Source organism: Astatotilapia calliptera, chromosome 10, assembly GCF_900246225.1.
Source record: "Astatotilapia calliptera chromosome 10, fAstCal1.2, whole genome shotgun sequence".
Lineage (NCBI taxonomy): Eukaryota > Metazoa > Chordata > Actinopteri > Cichliformes > Cichlidae > Astatotilapia > Astatotilapia calliptera.
In genome coordinates, this window is record NC_039311.1 from 8,101,903 (window position 1) to 8,120,354 (window position 18,452).

The 18,452-nt window shown below is 38.9% G+C and overlaps 1 protein-coding gene and 1 long non-coding RNA gene across 7 annotated transcripts in view; one reads left to right on the top strand and one right to left on the bottom strand.

Moving 5' to 3' along the window:
• ncor1 (nuclear receptor corepressor 1) overlaps positions 1-18,452 on the top strand; it is a 60,773-nt gene that overhangs the window by 4,845 nt on the left and 37,476 nt on the right. For 5 of the 6 annotated variants that reach the window (XM_026183269.1, XM_026183266.1, XM_026183270.1 and 2 more), the window contains exons 3-11: positions 2,070-2,164; positions 3,497-3,704; positions 4,677-4,856; positions 6,775-6,888; positions 8,158-8,214; positions 8,356-8,408; positions 9,095-9,161; positions 17,051-17,223; positions 18,187-18,277. In XM_026183269.1, the coding sequence (XP_026039054.1) occupies positions 2,070-2,164; positions 3,497-3,704; positions 4,677-4,856; positions 6,775-6,888; positions 8,158-8,214; positions 8,356-8,408; positions 9,095-9,161; positions 17,051-17,223; positions 18,187-18,277 (1,038 nt within the window). Of the gene's footprint in view, positions 1-2,069; positions 2,165-3,496; positions 3,705-3,724; positions 4,540-4,676; positions 4,857-6,774; positions 6,889-8,157; positions 8,215-8,355; positions 8,409-9,094; positions 9,162-17,050; positions 17,224-18,186; positions 18,278-18,452 lie in introns of those variants that run through there. The other variant, XM_026183272.1, reaches the window with a different exon arrangement.
• Positions 15,913-17,043, bottom strand: LOC113031253 (uncharacterized). Its single transcript, XR_003273700.1, has 2 exons — positions 16,529-17,043; positions 15,913-16,007 (listed from the first exon to the last, which is right to left on the bottom strand). It is a non-coding gene; the product is annotated as an uncharacterized LOC113031253 (long non-coding RNA).

Consider the following 18,452-nt stretch of genomic DNA (forward strand, 5'->3'; position numbering starts at 1 on the left):
AAAGTGAGAGCTTTGAAGTGAAAATAAATGCAATAGATTAATCAGTCCTGTAGCATAAATACACACCATTTGGTTTTTGTAATTGTTGGATGTCAAAAATGGGATAGAATCTAAAATTTGATTAGTAGTCTAGCTTTAGCTAGTATTCCAAATGAAATCAATCTGTTCCTCTTTCTGTTAATTGTGGCTTAGGGTGCAGTATGAGTAGATATCTCTTCATACTGAATTGGAACCTCACTCCTTACCAAGAAGTTTTTGTTTTTGTTTATATTTTATGTGTGAATAAAAGATTGGCCAATGACAGCAGAACTTTAAAGATGTTGTTAATTGAGGCTTTGGGCTTGCTTTTGAACCAGTTGATTTGAAAAGGTAATGCACACGCTAGGACTAATTTACAGCCAGATTCCATCTTTGCATGGAAAACGAGTCCAAAGTTGAGTTTTTACCAAGCTCACTGTCATGTTGTTTGTGGCTTTTAAGATTTTAAGGAGCTTTATTGCTTCATTTTCAACTACAACTGAAGATTGAAGTGATTTAAAAAAACAAAACAAAACCCAAGACCAAACCCATTTTTTAATTTATTAGTGTTACATTGTTTATTTAAACCAATTAGAAATGCATCGATGCTGATTAAGTTTGCTTGTAGTCTCAGTAGTGAAAAACCATGTGTGGTGGTAATTCCCGTAGCAGTATTTAACTCTAGAGCATCGTCCTTTTGCGCATTCATTTGAGAATGTTGGATGGTGTTTGGACATTTTCAGTGACACGTTTCTTAGAAGCATACTTTCACAGAAAACTCTCGATGGGACATTTCTGAGCATTCACATTGTTTGCTTAAATCTGGGACAAAATGGGAATTTAGAAATGTTTCCTGTAACTGCATTTGCTTGTTCAGGTTTGTTTGGCAGTCACACTGTGCTGATAACATTTCTGTGTTCTTTACCCCATACGGTTTTGGATAAAAGCCCCTGACTATTACAGACATTTTAATCAATGTTCTTGCCATCAACAACATTCCTTTTAGTTTGCCAGAGGAGGAGTAGTGCTGCTGGTTTCAGTAATTCCATTGTGAACTGACTAATGACACGTTTGAAAAACGAGTGGAACTGGGCCTCACTTCAGGCCAGCCCTTATTCTCTAGTACTAGGATATATATATTTTTTGTATATTCCTGGTAAGCTTAACCATGTCTGCAATCTCTGCCCCCCCTCCCACCCCCCGGGCAGAGGTCAGAGTAAGGACAGAATACAACATTGGCCTATCCCTGCTGATTAATTTGGGAACTTTGTTGTTTTAATAAGGTGAGATCACAGATGAAAATGGCCTCTTGGATAACTGTGCTGCATTTATAGCTGTTTTTCTTTTTCTATATATCTGCAATGTCACTGTTAAATAAACCAACAAATAAAATTATGTAAGCTAACAAAATAAGCAAAGCTAATTAGCTTAATTATTTATGATTTTAATCTCTGATTGCTGGCATCGTGATTGTCTACTCAGAGTTGCAGCTGAGTGGCAGAAATGCCCATTGAGTTGCCTTTATTAGATTAAGTAGAACAGAGTTTACAGGAAATGGGATGGGTGGGGTTGCAGACATGTGTTTATGTGCGTATGTATGCATGAGGTGAGATGCAGCACAGGTCCATGGCTAGACTCTAACTGGGGACATCACAGTTACATGATTTTTGTGCCCCTCAAAGCTTTTGGCAGCGCATTGTACAGCCAGTGATGGTGCTTACATGAGCTGCTAAGGGGTAAAAAAAAGAAAAAGCATTGTGCTTCAGGTTATAGTTCATGTGTAAAAGTGTGAGTGAAGCAGGCAGTGGAGGCAGCTTTACTGATTCAAAGTAAGATGTATCTGTAGCAGAGAAATGTGTCGCTTTTGTAGACACTACTTTCTAAGGATGATCCGGTTGCTGCATCTGTGAGGTGCTTATAGTTTGTTATGGTATGTGAGGTGATGTTTGTTTTTGTGTATTGATTTCCATTTTCCCTGCTTCACACTGTCAAGAATTTGAATGAGATTGAGATTTGAGAATTAATTTGCTAAGTGTTCCTCTTGCCTTTAGGATTTCACCGTCCCAGACTACCGGAATCACATGCAGGATCCACAGGGTCGCAGAAGACCGTCTTTACTGTCCGAATTCCACCCTGGAGCTGAAAGGTAGGAGCGTAATATTCAAATACCAAGCTGCTTATTAGGCTTTATTAGGTGCTTTCTTATTTCATTTTAGGTTTTGTTCTAGAGAGGTTTTCCCTTCTTGCATCTAGAGCAGGGCGATATGGCCAAAACTATTTATCATGATATATATTTAAAATTTGCGATAACAATATAACTGACAATATAATTGATGCGAGACAAAATACAACTCCACAACTTTACTAGCGCAAAACCCCCCCATCCATGTATTTTCACTTAAACAAGCAGCTGTTTTTTTTTATGTGCATTAAAGCTATATAAAAATTTAACATTGCAAAAGCAAATTCCTTGCTGAAAGTTTAACCAAAAGGCATTTCCAGTAGAAATGGGCTGACATATCCTGAGCATAACCATGTATAATATCCACTGAAGTTAAACAGAGGTGCTTTGCAACATTAAACTGCAGTGTGCCAAATAAAAAAGTCAAATACGTATTTTTCGGACCATAAGGTGCATGGGATTATAAGACACATTAAGTGAAACAAAGCAGTCAGATAACTCAAACTATTCTTGCTTCCTCCATTTCTGTACCATTGATTCATTAATGCTGTATTCTATCACAGCTGCTTTATTCCCATGTTGTACGTTTGAATTTTTTCAGAAATCTCTCAGTCAGAACATGCTACATCATGCTTAGGTAACTAACAAAGCTAGCGAGCTAACTTCAACTAACGTCCTGTTAACTTCTAACTCCGTTAAATGTAATAAATTCTGTTTTCATGGATGCCGGATGTTAAACTTCATAGTTACACCTGGTAAAGCAGCAACGCTGATCATTTTATTAAAGGTGAAAGAATTTAGACAGTTTTTAACTCTCAGTGATGTCACAGTGTTCGTTTGACTTTGGGACCTGAAATTGACTGAGTTTAGGACACAGATTACTCCCAGATTTACGAGTACCTTAGTCTAAATACGGCAATAATGACGGCCCACGTGCATGTTCTACAAAAAAATGTGCTTTGGTGGGTATCTGACGGACAAACACCAAACCAGTTCCACATCACTGAAGTAGCACCATTTTTACAAACCAATTCTGGTTCATCCGTTTCACTGAACGATCCGCTTTCTCTCTTCTCATTCTCCGTTGCCGCCATGCTTTTTCGGCCATGTGCGCATGCGCGTTTTACTCATATTCTATCACGATATTTCATTTACTTATCGTTGCCTAACATTGTACCGGTATTACCGTGAACGGTATAATATGGCCCAGCCTTACTTGCATCCTCCAATTAATTTTGACAGCTAGTTGCAGTTTCTGATAAATCTGTAAATTTCTTGTTTACTTTTCTTTGTCAGGCCTCCAGAGAGGCGCCATGGTTACGAACAGCAGTTTCACTCTGTCTCAGCCCAACCTGAGCATGAGGTCTTGGAGGCTAAACGCCCTCGCCTGGAGACTGTTGCTGAGGCTCATATCACCCGCACCCCTTCCACTGCAGGGGGTATTGTTCTGCCTGTGCCCCATAGTGTACAGGACAGCCTAAGAGCCACTGTGGAGGTCAAGAAGGTGGGCATCATATTTTTTATTTTGTAGGTCCTGTATTTGAACCAGTTTATCAGGCAGAAATAATTAAGCTTAAGATTGGACTAACATTTACTAATGTCAGTCTTCAGTATTCATAAAAGTTATTGTTATGAACATCAGAAAGACAAAAAATGAGGTCAGTTCTTTCCCATAATTAAGATTTCTTTATTTTGTTGGAACAAAAGTGAATATAAATGAGGACTAAAGCACAATCACTGTACAAAATAAGGCTCTCCACTATGGATAATGGCCAAATTTTAAAACATCAGCCATAGGCCCTTTATTTTGCAGTTGCTAAAGTCTTAAACTTAACAATAGGTTCTTGTAGACAATAAAAAAAAACTTGAGTCTGAGTAGACACTCATGGATTCTCAAACACTTAACACTAATGCAGTCATGATGTTTTATGAAGGTTTTATTGCTGGATGGGGCTGTTTTGGTAAGGTGTTGATTTGATTTGTATCCTCAGAGGATGTAATTTATAGGCCTTTGGACCTGAGCAGTGCATATTTGCTGATACTGTCAGGTTAGCTCATGTTTCTCTACTGTCAGTACTTGATGTTGTTCAGCTGCCTTTTTGCTTAGTCTCTCATCCTACAATCAGAGGAACTCTGCTGTCTTGGACTGCCAGTGAAGGTTGTAGTCCTTGTTCTGCCCTGGACATCATCTGTGAACTGGAAAGGCAGAGTAGAACAAGAAATGCTCTTTCTAGCTGCTAGACAATGACAGTCAGAGTCAGTCTGTAGGAGGTGAGAACGACTGGAGAGGTAGCTGAATGGCTCAGAGCCTGCGCATAGGGAAGCATGAAACCAAACAGGTTTGTGTTGGTTAGTGGTGAATTAATTTTCAAAAATAAAATACTTGGTAAATTAAGCTCTTCTGTCATATTATTGCCAGATTGCCTACCAATAATTTGTATAAACTTATTTAACAGTTTTTTGGTTTTTTTGCCAGGAGACTCAGTTCACTGTCAAAGTGGAGTCTTCCCCAGGAGGACCTACACTACACATGGGGGAGGAGCAGGACACCTCTCCTTCTAAACTGTCCAAGGAAGAGCTGATCCAGAGTATGGACCGTGTAGACCGAGAGATTGCTAAAGTGGAGCAGCAGATTTTCAAGTTGAAGAAAAAGCAGGTTGGTTACCCAGCTTGGCCTTTTTTCTCTTAACATATTTCAAACACAATGAGTGTTGTGTAAGAAAACATGGCACAGATAATGTTTTTCTTTCTTTTTCTTTAAGAAATAAACTGAGGGACTGATATGATACAAATTTTAGAACAGCATTGAGGAAGTGCTTAAATATAAATGTTTTGTTGCTTTTATGCAACTGTATCACAGCTAAACTTCAAACTGACTTTTTATTGAAAGTGACACTGAGGATAAATACTAAGAAAAATATTCATGGGAGGGTCTCAGAAATCCGCAAATCCATTTAGTGTAAAAAGTGTTGTACTTTCAGCTCAGGGTTAAAGTAATCTACCGGAAGTCTTTCCCTTTGAGAAAAGCCTGTTCAGTATGTCTGGTGCTAAATATCAAGTCAAATATCAGTTCTCTACTGACTTGGTGATGATAAGCCCTGGAGGCTTGCTTGTCTTCTCGGTGAGCTCCAAGTTGCTCTTTGACCTTGAAAATTAAAGCATTCCTCAGGGCTATAAGATGCCACTGCTGTAAATCTATAGGCTGACAGACTTGTGTCTTTCATTTTCTTGTATTTTTCCTAGAAGGCACTCTCAGAAACGACATTTCTAGATCCCTAGGTTTACTTTTTTTCTTCAGCTCAGCATCCTATTTAGATTAGATTGTTGTTGTTTTTTTGTTTGTTTTTTTGCTTCTTGGTCGTCTTCGAACTGCTATCTCTTTTGGAATTCTACTTAATTAGATAGAAATGTTAGCTGATCAAGGCTGCAAGAGAATACCTCTCCCTTTTCTAGTCTGCCTTTTCCCAAGGGTTTCAGGGATTTAATGTTTATTTGAGGTATTTCAGGAACTCCTAATCTGGTCCCTGTAACCTGGTAGTTTACATAACCTTTAGCTTGTAAACATTGACCTAGCAAACATTCAGCAGATTAGTGTGTCTGTGTTTATTAACATGGCCCCAGTTAGGGCTGTTCGATATAACGGTATATATCGGATGACAGTATAAAAACGTCTATCATTTCATTTTACGCTATCGTTTGTTTCGTGGTGTCGCAAAATAAACTGTTTACGGCAATGTTTTTTTTCATCGTTTTGATGGTCACTGTAGTGGCTATATTAATTTCTTAAAGTTCTCTCTTTCTCTTATATTTAATATAACCACACTACGGACGGACAAGCGCCTGTTTTTATGGGTTGTCGTTAGCAACAACAACGGTAACACCATCGCACCATCCGCTTGTTTATTTTCCAGTCCACATAAACCTTTCACAATAAAGCTCAAGATCCTATTGAGAATTTTCAAAATAAACGGAATCACGTGAAAAAGTATGCAGAGTATTGACGGATGAGAAGCAAAAAAAGAGTTGTCAGGTGCTAAAAAATAAACCTTAGACTCAAATGTTAGAACAGGCTTTCCCCGCAGCACGTCGTGTAATAAATACTCACAATAAAAACGGCAGCCGTTACAACCTATGCCTAAAAATGTGTAGTTTCATGCATCGGTTAAAACACTCGACTCCAGGTACAAGACGCCCAGCTGGAAACACTTCACCTATCCGAGATTCACAGAATTTACAGAAAATATTACATTTTTTGTGATTTATATCGTTATCGGACGATAGATGTTTTATATCGGGATATGAGATTTTGGTGATATCGCACAGCCCTAGCCCCAGTGGCAGAAACCTTCAGCCTTATACACAAAAACGCCTGCAGGGAATAATTTGACAATACCTGCATGGTCCTCATATATGAGATGCCGGGATCAGATCACTACACTGTTTATGGGTCTGTGTTTTTTCACAATCTGCTCTGTATGGTCATGCATAGATGAAATAAGTCTCTCCACTCCACATTGTTATTCTGAGCTTGTGTGCCATAGGTCAAAAATTCATGTGTTCTTGTTGTCTCTTAGCAACAACTTGAAGAGGAAGCAGCAAAGCCAGTGGAGCCCGAAAAGCCAGTGACTCCTCCCCCGGTGGAGCACAAGCACCGCAGCATAGTCCAAATCATCTACGACGAAAACAGGGTTAGTCGTCTCATGCAAACACAAAGACACGCCTGCAAGTAGCATTGGTTCTTTGCTCTCTGGTCTCTGTTAGTTTATTATCTTGAATAATTGCAAACAGTGTCTGCAGAGCTGGGAGAACAACATTACTTTTTCTGTTTAAAATCGTGCCACAATAAGCTGTGAGCAAGTGTTAAAACCACCAATGACACCAGCCAACCCGTGACAGTCTCCACCCTCAAATTAAGTAATTCTTTTTGTTAGCTGATGGGTTTGGAGTTTAATTTCACTCCCACTAATCACTTTCTGTAGTATCTAAGCTGTGGTAACCAACTGATGATATCTGAACGGTTCCTGTTATTGCTGACTCTCCTCACCCCCGTTTATATGCATCATCTGTTAGAAGAAGATGGAATATTTTGTGGTTGTAGCATTGTGTTTTGAAGTTAATGGGACTAGAAATGATGCTTCTTTTAAGTGCCGAATCTGTTTATCAAACAGAAGATGTGATTCTTTGTATCAGTTAAGAATATATTAATCTCATTCAAGGGCGGAGGTAAGCCTCATTATGTGTATTTCAGTTGAACAACAGTGCAGCAAGTGAGGATGTGTTTACAGAGGTCACTGGAGTTCATGTGTGTCAGACAGTGTTGTGGTAGGAGAGCGCTGGGACACGCCTTCCCTTCTCAGTCAACCATTAACCCTTTAGGCTGTAAAGCTGCTCAGGCTTTGCACATAGCATTTAGTCTGGCAGCTGTGGTTGTTTATCTCAGTCTACAGATGGGGGTTTGTGAAATGTGAAAATGAAGAGTTGGTATGTCCCTAATGATCTTGAAAAAGCTGACAGACTGCAGCGATCCAAGAATACTGCCTTGACTGCACTATTATTTACACTTCAGTGGGAGTTCTCACTCTTATATTTATTTCGTTTTTTTGTATTGTGAATTGCTTTTCAGGCTTTTGCAATTTCTTGCTTTTTGAATTAATTAATGGAGGAAGATTATATGTCAAGCCAACTGAATACATCTGAAATAATCAAACACGTGTCTGTTAAACATTTTTGTTTAGTTTAGTCTTAAGATTATGGTTGTGGCCATAGTTCAGTACTTCACTTGAGAAAGGAAAAACATTTGCCCCCTCTATTTTAACTGAACCTTCCTTTTAATGCTGTGCTGGCAAAATGTCTCAGAATCAACATAAACATCCATATCTGAAGATGGTGTGTTCCTGCTGTTTCTTTTTTAGTCTCCTGTTGTAATCTTTTTTTTTTTTTTTCTTTCCCCGATCTAGAAAAAAGCTGAAGAAGCCCATAAAATATTAGAAGGCCTTGGTCCCAAGGTTGAGCTGGTAAGTAGTTTAATGGTTAAGATTTTTGACCTTACATAAGCTTTGTTTAAGAAGTAGTGTTACAGTTTGTCTGTTGGCTAATAATTAATCCACCATCTGTTGCTGGTCTGTTGGGTTTTTTTTTCCCCTCTTGTTTTTTAGCCTTTGTATAACCAGCCGTCAGACACAAAGGTGTACCATGACAACATCAAGACGTGAGTGTCCATGTTTCTTTGTTGTTGTTTTTTTACAAATAGATTTAATAAATATCCTAAGTACAGGATCTGATGCTTGCCTCGGTATCAGTATAAGAAGCCTCTGAGCTGAGGACAGCAGTGGCTGTAATATTGACCATGGCGAGATAAACCCGCTGATAAGTCAGTCTAATCTTAATGCTGAGTCACCTCATTGAACTGGCCTACTGACATCAAGGAGAGCAAGAAAGGAAGTGAGAAAATGTGTGTATGTGCCTGCATTGGGTGTGTTTAAAGCAGGTTGCGTTGGGTTGAAGGTCGTGTCGTCTGGGACAAAACCCTTATCGCTGTGTACCTTGAGAGCAGCCCATCTGGCTCTGCTTTTATCAGGACAGGGCCCACTTCTGTGTGAATCTGCTGCACAGGTTGCACATTCAGGGTCGGCGCACTCGCTATTCTTTCCCCACCATCATGTGCAAACAGAATACTTATCAGTATTTTGTATTTGCTACACAAATAAAGTGTTTGGTAGTGTGCTGGAACAGAATTTGAGCTTATTGCATCAATGAATTTTGTAATTCTTAAAGGTAGCAGCTAAAGGCAACTCTTGCTCTGTTGAAACTAAAGTTGTTTTTTTTGTTTTTGTTTTTTTGTTTTGGTAATACTTTAAAAATAGTGACTGATTTTTGGCAACTGTTTACTTTCAGAAACCAAGTCATGAGGAAGAAGCTGATTTTGTTTTTTAAGAGGAGGAACCATGCACGTAAGCAAAGGGTAAGTGTCCTTGTACATTTATTTGTGTCATTGTTATGGATACAGCTCAAATAGCATCCCGTATTTCCATGGTTAGTGTGACATCCATAACGTATGTGACTGTCCTTAGATGACCTGAGCTGAACTTGATGTGATATAAGCACATTGTGATAAATGTTTTTTTATATGTGCTAGATTCTTTGCTTATGTAAAGCTAAATAGTATTGAGATAGTCTTGACATATTGAGCCCTAAGACGCAACGTGGCTTTTGTCCTGTCTTCCTTCACTCACACATAACTGGTTCCAACAGATGGCTGTATCTCCCTAAGTATGGTTGTGCTGGACATTTCTTCCTGTTAAAAGGGAGTTTTTCCTTCCCACTGTCACCAAGTGCTTTCTCAGAGGGAGCCATCTTGATTATTGGGGTCTTCTCTGCATTATTGCAGGGTCTTTACGTTAAAATATTAACCGCCTTGAGGCGACAGTTGGTGTGAGTTGGCGCTATCTACATGAAAAAGAATTGAATTGAATCTTGACGCAATACATGACACAAATAACAAAACATTTATTCAGGTTTTAAAGTTTGTATCAGAACATCCGACAGTTTTACGGGGTCCATTTTATTAGACTGACTAATAAATGCTGAACCTTGGTGAACATTTAATTTAAATATTTTTTTAATAGTTTTCTTTAAAAGAAACTCTTGTAATTATCTGTAGTTAAATATAGAAGGTTATAGTGAAGCAAATTAGCATTTTATCTTACTCATGAAAGTTTAATAATTGAGACTTCCAATTTGAACAAAGTTTAAAAAGGGTACCGTATTTTCCGCACTATAAGGCGCACTTAAAATCCTTTAATTTTCTCAAAAATCAGGAGTGCGCCTTATAATCTGGTGTGCCTTATCTATGAATTCTGGCTGTGTTTATTGACCTCGAACCAATTTTAAGTGGTACACGGCGCTCAAAAATCTGTCAAAAAATGTTTTAGTAGGACTTTGCTAAGCTACAAAGCCACACCACTTGATGGATTGTCTGAGCGTTATGGCTACCGTAGTCAGGAGCCTCACGACTCATAGTAATCTGGGTCCAAAAATTCGTCCGCATCAGGTCCCAAAGTCAAACGAACACTGTGTAAATTCTTTCATCTTTAATAAAAATGATCAGTGTTGCTGCTTTACCAGGTGTTACAATTAAGTTTAACATCCAGGCATCCATGAAAACAGAATTTATTAAATTTAACGGAGTTAGAAGTTAGCAGAAAGTTAGCTCGCTAGTTTCGCTAGTTACCTAAACATGATATACCATGTTCTGAGAGATTTCTGGGCAAAAATAAAACGTACAGCCCTGCTATCACTTCCAAAATAAATGAAGACAGAAAACTACACGGCAGTAATGTTTGTAGGGTTACTGAAGTCGGACTAGCTGGTATATAATGCTGTGCTAGTGATCGCTAGCGACACAGCTATGTTAGCATAACAAAGCATAAGAGAGTGGGCCCAAAACTCCGTCTGCTTCTGGTTCCAAAGTCAAACGAACACTGTGGCATCACTGAGAGTTAAAAACTGTCTAAATTCTTCCATCTTTAATAAAATGATCAGCGTAGCTGCTTTACCAGGTGTAACAATTAAGTTTAATATCCAGGCATCCATGAAAACATGGTATATGGTATATACTGCTGTGCTAGTGATCGTTAGCGACACAGCTATGTTAGCATAACAAAGCATAACACAGTGAACCTGGAGAATGAACGCTAACTTTTTTCCACTTGATAAAAGTTCCCGATGTGTTTTTTTGACAAATGCAATTGCGTGGAAAATTACTATAAATGGACCAAACTTCAGTAGGGGAGAACAACTGAGATAATCCAGCCTAGGGCTGTGCGATATGACAAAAATCTCATATCCCGATATAAGACATTTATCGTCCTGACAACGATATAAATCACAAAAATGTAATATTTTCTGTAAATTCTGTGAATCTCAGGCAACTCGACTTGCGTTTAGTTTTTCCAGCTGGGCGTCCTTTACCTGGATTCGAGTGTTTTAACTGATGCATGAAACTATACATTTTTAGACATAAGTTGTAACGGCCACCACTTTCTTTCAAAGTTTGAGTCTAAGGTTTATTTTTTAGCACCTGACGCTCTTTTTTTTTGCTTCTCATCCGTAAACTCTCTGCATACTCTTTCATTTGATTCAGTTTATTCTGAAAAGTCTCAACAGGATCTTGAGCTTTATTGTGAAAGGTTTACGTGGAAAACAAACAAGCGGACAGCGGAGCCAGGCAATGGTTTTACCGTCATTGTTGCTAATGACAACACGTAAAAACAGGCACTTGTCCGTCCATAGTGTGGTTATATTAAATATAAGAGAAAGAGAGGCTTTAAGAAATTAATATAGCCACTACAGTGACTGTCAAAACGATGAAAAATATTGCTGTAAACAGTTTAGTTTACGACACCACGAAAGAAACGATAGCGTAATAGGAAATGATAGACGTTTTTATATTGTCATCCGATATATATCGTTATATCGAACAGCCCTAATCCAGCCACAGTATGAGGTTAGTCATAGGGGTGGGCGATATAAATGATATACGATAGAAACTATATAAATTTGGCCAACAATAGAGCTTTTGACTATACCGCTCTATCGCGATACCACATGTTAATGATGTCATCAAGCTGCGCCTGTTTTGGTCGAAATCTGTTTCATGGCTCTAATGAATTTTGTTTCCCCAAAATTTATTTTAAGACCTACATGGAGAGCATTGCTGGGGAGAAGGGACTTTTTTATGTATATAACTATGGTTGGGCGATATTTAAAAATTTGCCAACCAACAATCCATCGTCCATTGTCCAATAATCGACAATGGGCGATATATTCACGCATGCGCAGACTTTTTGATGGGTGGAGCAATGTAATTATGCACGGACCGATTTACAACACAGAAGAAGTCCAAACATGGATATATAAAGTCGCCAATTTGGGATTTCTTTGGCTTTAAACCAATGAAAGAGGTAAACTTAAGGATGTAACCAAAATGGTGTGCCGCTGACGTATAGTGCAAGACTGAAACATGACTAACTTGCATTAGCATGTATGTGTCCACCATCTGAATGTTTTTTTCTGAAAATAGGCTACTACCTTTCTTTCTTTCTGTTATGAGTTTGAGTAAATGAATCACTGCATTTGGGCACACTCTGAGGACGGTGTATCTACTCGCAGATGAAAGATGGTGCTGTTAAAACAGCACTATTATTTATTTATTTTTCTGTTTACTGCTTCTATTAGCTCCATCGTTATTAGCAAACTTACTCATGGGCAAATACATAAATAAATCGCCCTTGTAAAAACAATTGACGATAGGCTGTAGTCAATATATTCGTCCAATCGCCCAACCCTATACATAACCCATCTGCCCCATTCAACTCTCGTGCAAATTTCATTTCAAATCAGACTTTGACAGGCCAGAAGAGGAAAATGATGGAATATTCCTGTCCGTTTTTTCATATTTACAGTAAATTTTAAACAACATCTCACAAAAAAGGGAGCAGATCGAGCGTTTTGTAATCTTTATTCCAAAAAAACTGTTGGAACTGTTGCCATTAACAATCAACATTAGCATGTTGGTAAGAAAACCTTTTGAAATTAAGTTAACTAAGTATCCTGTATGTTAACTAGAGTTTGAGCATTTGTAACAAACATAACAGATAAAAATCTGTTGGAAACTCTACGAGTTATCCAGCGCACCTCACTGACTCATTTTTCCAGTGAACATCAGCAAGCAGTTCTGCATCTGTTATCTGAGTGTCAGGCCTGTGGTCAGTAGACCAGCATTGTTGTCCCTTGAGCTGTGCTAATGGCTAATAAAAATAATGTACTGATGTATTTACAGAACAGGAAACATCTTGTTTTCCCTTGTTTGTTCACTGTGGCAGCCAATAAATGCTTTTTTTATGTAACAGAATAATAAATATTGTCACATCAAAGACCATTTCTTAGAAACGGCTGGCCAATTCTTGGTCTTTCTTATCAGTTACCATTTATTTAAATATTTCAAACGTAAGCTGTGTGGAAACACGTGTGTGTGTGTGTGTGTGTGTGTGTGTGTGTGTGTGTGTGTGTGTGTGTGTGTGTGTGTGTGTGTGTGTGTGTGTGTGTGTGGCAGTGGCAGTGGCTCAGTGAGTCCCACCTTTCCCTCTGTGTCAGACAGGCTTTTGGACTCTGAACAATGGCAGAGTGCACATGGCTACATGCCAAGAGGAAGGTGAATTGTTTGTCTATCGCTGCACAAAGTGGAAATGAGGCTATATTGTCCTGCAGTCTTTCCAGATCGTAACTTAACATTTTAACTGTGACAATTTTGGAAATTATTACAAACAAATCCTTTTTTCCCTCCACAGTTACTAATAAATATATGGTACCTGTGTGTGTTAATAACAACTAAAACAAAGAGGCAATGAGCTTTTGAACCTTATTTGTAGATAGAATTGGTGGATGGGAGCAGCTTGTGCGTGGGTCAGGATACTGAAATAAGTAATGTCAAAGGCAGACACAAACCGCACAACCGACACGAGTTCCCGAGCAGCTTGTACTCAGTGAACTCTTCTGCTTTCACTTCAGCCCGTCTGTCGCCATGTTTACTTTCTCACTCCCTTTCAATGATAAAGTACAACACAGGTTTCAGTGACTGGTCAAATAACACATGTGCTAATAAACACACGCTTAACTGCATGTAAAATCACAATCATTGGGGGTTTTTTGGGTTTTTTTTTCTTCAACTTTTTAACCTTTAACATTATTTGCATCTGTTTTGCCTCATCTGTCCACTGGTGTAGCAGCGTTTGGGTTGGCCCCAACAAACTGAGTTGTTGCCTTTGTTTGTTCAAAAATGTTTGAGTGCAGTTCCTGGCGAATGAGCCAGAGATTTTTGCTGGTGTTTAACAGCAATGCTGTTATGATCCACCAGATTTGGTGCATTTTTGTTATTTGAATTAATTATAAATCTGTGTTGGGGAGTGTTACTTTACATCACACGATCGTTACAATTAAAATCCATTGAGAGCGTAACCTACTGTCATTACATTATATTGCAACAGTTCACAACAGCTTCTAGGACAATCGGCCAGTAAAAGACAGTAAATGTTGGTACTACTTTTTTTTTAGCACTTATTGCACTTTTAGAGACAGCTTTTGACAATATTGCATGATAAAAGAAGACGGTGTTGAGTTAGAGTACTGGTCCTAGTTGAAAGTTTCCTCACATAAATACTGGATGTCAAGGCAATGCCATCCAGATTAAATATCTCTTTCACATATTCTGCAGAGCCAGATATAAAAACTTAATTTTTGTTTGGAGATTGCAGGTGCTTCCTTAAAATGTGGTGTAATATTGCTTAAAAGAATGAAGGGAACACTTGATTCTCACAATCCAACACAAGGTCGGTTAAATTTCAGGTATAAGGAAGCATAAACCATGTCTGTTGCAAATGAAAGTAACATCAGGAGCACTAGAAATGCAACAAGATAAAAAAAGGAATGGTTGTAGAGGTGTTGGCCACAGATCATTGCTCTCTCCTGAGTAATTTTTCTCTATTTGCGATTTTTGCTGATGTCCTTGTCAATGCTGATAGGATGAGCTGCCCATTCAGGTTGCATAAGCAGTGTAGCTCCTCCAGCATGGCATACCCATAAGTGCCAAGAAGGGTTAAGTAAGTAAAACTTTATTTATATAGCACCTTTCAGGATATAAAATCACAAAGTGCTTCACAAGAGCCAACAATGTAAAAATAAATAAATAAATAAATGAATAAAAGCAGATTTAGAGAGATGTTTTTAACTGGCTTTTAAAAGAGACTGTACAGTCAAGTCCAAAGGAAGAGAGTTGCAGAGTCTGAAGGCCACTGAACAGAAGGCTCTGTCTCCTTTTGTTTTCAGCTTAGTATGGGGCATCATCAGCAGACCCTGGTCACAGGACCTCGGGGACCTATGGGTACAGAAGTCCTCTGATATAACCTAGTGCTTGTCCACGAAGAGCTCTCAGTGAGTGAAAGAATCTTAAATTTCACTCTGATGTAGACCGAAAGCCAGTATAGCTATATCAAGAGCAGCATTTTAAAGAACTTGCAAGCGTTCTTTGGGGGCTTTGCTAAGACATGTATACAGTGCATTGCAGTAATCCAATCGTGATGAAACCAAAGCATGAATGATCATTTCCAGTTTAGGACGTGACACAATGGATCTTAGTTTGGCAATATTTTTTAGATGATAAAAACAGGAGCGAACCAGAGACTTGATGTGCATATAAAGTAAAACTAGAGGTTCCATAATCAAGTTTCTTTAAAAAAAATTGCCAAACATTGAAATCAGTAGGTACCTTACTGGAGGCCAGTGAAACATTGACAATATTGAGCACACTGGAACTAATGCACTGTAAGACATTTTTCAACAAAGATGTAGGTAAAATGTCCAGAGAGCAAGAAGAGGCTTTCATTGTACCAATAAGCTTCGCTAGCAGGTAAAGTTACTGCTGCAAAGCTGCGTAAGATAACTGGCCGAGCTGGTGTGGGAACCATCAACATAGATGCTGAGGAAAAGATATTATTTCTTACATTTCTGACTTTATCAACAAAAAAGGAAAGATAACGTTGACAGTCCTCATTTAAGAGTATAGGAGCAGTAGGTGTAGCAGAGGACTGTAAAACTGGTACTGATCTTGTTTTAAAAGGATAGATATAGTCTAAAATAGAAAGGCAATGTTAATAAAGTTAAATCAAAAGTCAGCTTTATTGTCAAAAACCATATGTACAGATAATAGACCGGAATTTGAAATTGCAGTGCTCCCATGGCCCTCAGTGTTACACTAAAACAACAGAAAGATAAAAAGAATTAAAATCTTATATACATTAAAATGATCCATTAGGATATCTACATCATTATAAGAGAATAAAAATAAATTAAAGCCTCAGAAAACGTGCTGGCAGTAGATGATTTTAATAAGAGCAGACCTCATAGTGAGCTGAAGACGGGGTCACAGTCACAGATAAATTAAAAATAACACTGCAGTGGTTGGAAATAAAAATGTCCTCAGAACAGAGAGAATCAACGGACAGACCCAAAGTAAAAACGAGTTCCAAAGGACAGTTGGGCTGGATAAAATTAAAAGTGTCCAGAGTCATTATCAGTATGGATGATAAAAATCCTTGACTACAACCAGTCAACGGTTTTAGGGTGGATGATTTAAAAAAAGTCACTAAAATCCTTTTTGTCATGCTGTTTGGAGCAGGTGAATGGTACACTACAGCACAATATAAAGGATCCTTTCCCCCGATTTTAATAACTTAAGACGACACCGAGGAGTCTGGAGAAACACTCATGAGATACCTGTGTTGCGGAAATCCAGGCCTATCACATCCAGGCAGGGATGTGGATGTAGAGAACCCCTCTGATATAATCCCAGGGGAGTAGGTGATCGGTAACGCCGCTGACATTTACCAGTACAGATGAGTCTGAGTTCATGTGCTTGTTTTCAGTCCAAACTCTCAAAAGACAGATGGTGTTGCAGGCAGTGTAACGTTCACCATTGAGTCTTTTTCATGTCAGTCCCATGTGCTCGATGTGAACCTGCTCTCATTTGCAATGAGAACAGGGCGCCAGTAGTGGTCTTCCAGTTCTGATGTTCAGCAGCAGTCTGCTCAGCCCTGCTTGGCTCTCATTGTGTAACAGCACATCTGCTGGTATCTCCTCCACACTCCTCAGACTGTGTTGGGAGCTGCTGCTTGTATTGATGTACCACGCTGGAGGAGCTCGATTATTTGTGTAACCTGAGTGGACACACTGATATCCCTGAAGTTTAACTTAACCCCCTCTTGATGTAGTCGTGCATGTTTCATGCTGTGTACACAGGAGCAGAAGATCTGCCAGCGTTATGACCAGCTGATGGAAGCATGGGAGAAGAAGGTGGAGAGAATGGAGAACAACCCCAGACGCAAAGCCAAGGAGAGCAGAACACGGGAGTACTATGAAAGGCAATTCCCCGAGATCCGCAAGCAGAGAGAGCAGCAGGAACGCTTCCAGAGGTAAAAATGTAAAAAAAACCAACAACCCAGAGACATATGATTAGATATTTTTGGTACTTTTTTCACAAACACACTGATGCCTTTTGAACTTCGCAAAGTGAGGATTTGGTTTAAAGAGGTCAACATACAGATTAGGGTTAAACTGAAAGTAATTGGTTTTATTTTCAGTTTTGATCAATTTTCTTTTCACCAATCAATTTAATGATCTGTGAAATGCTTGCGGTTACATTCAGAGTGAAGTCCACATGGCTGCTTGTACTGTGTAGCGAGGAGTCATTCTGGCCATGCATGGAGTCTGATCAAAACACGTAGCGTGAGTTAAAATCATAAAAAAGGAATAGTGTACGCTGGATGTGATTAAAACTGAAGGCGCCACTGTGAATTTTCACTCTCGCAGGGATTTGATACATTAACAACAAGAACTGGCACTACACCTAGATGTTAAAATTGCCTTTTCTGTCTTTAAGAGGCCTGTTCAGCGATCTCTTAAATGGAGGGCATTTGGTGGTATGTAATGGCCTACTTTGGCTCTCTGGGTTTGAGACGGGGTCAGGGTCCAGAGTCTGGTTGTTCCTGGCGCTGGCGCTTTGTGCTTTAATTGAAATATCCACATAAGAGTTTTTATGTCAGCGCTATTCATGTAGACTGCTAGACCGTGAAGGAGGAAGCCAGTAATAACTGTTCAGGGAGACTGTTTTCTTCATTAATAACGGGCACAAGGACTTTGATCTTGAAGAGGGCTTTGAAAGTCCAAAATTTCCCTTTCTCAGCAATTTGTCCCTGAGTTTGGAGGTTTATTTTTTGTTTTTTTGTTCTTAAAGGGTGTCAATGTCAGCTAGGTTCTATACAGATGTTATGGATTACTCTCTCTCTTTTTTCTTTTCTTTTTTTTTTAACATTATTTTGACAACATTTGAAATAAATGATCAATATTGTAACATTTATAACTCTGCTTTTTCACAGGGTTGGACAAAGGGGAACAGGTCTGTCTGCAACAATTGCAAGAAGCGAACATGAGATTTCTGAAATCATAGATGGGCTTTCTGAGCAGGAGGTGGGTATTAAGTGGACATAATTTGAAATGTGCTATGAGGTTCCTATGCCACAGTCATGAGCAGCTGTAACCAGTTCAGCCACTCTGGCCCTCTGAGGGTTTCTTTTTTTTCCCCCCATTGCGCCAAACAGAAAGTAGAAATATTTAGATGATAATGAGTTCTGCTGATTCTGCG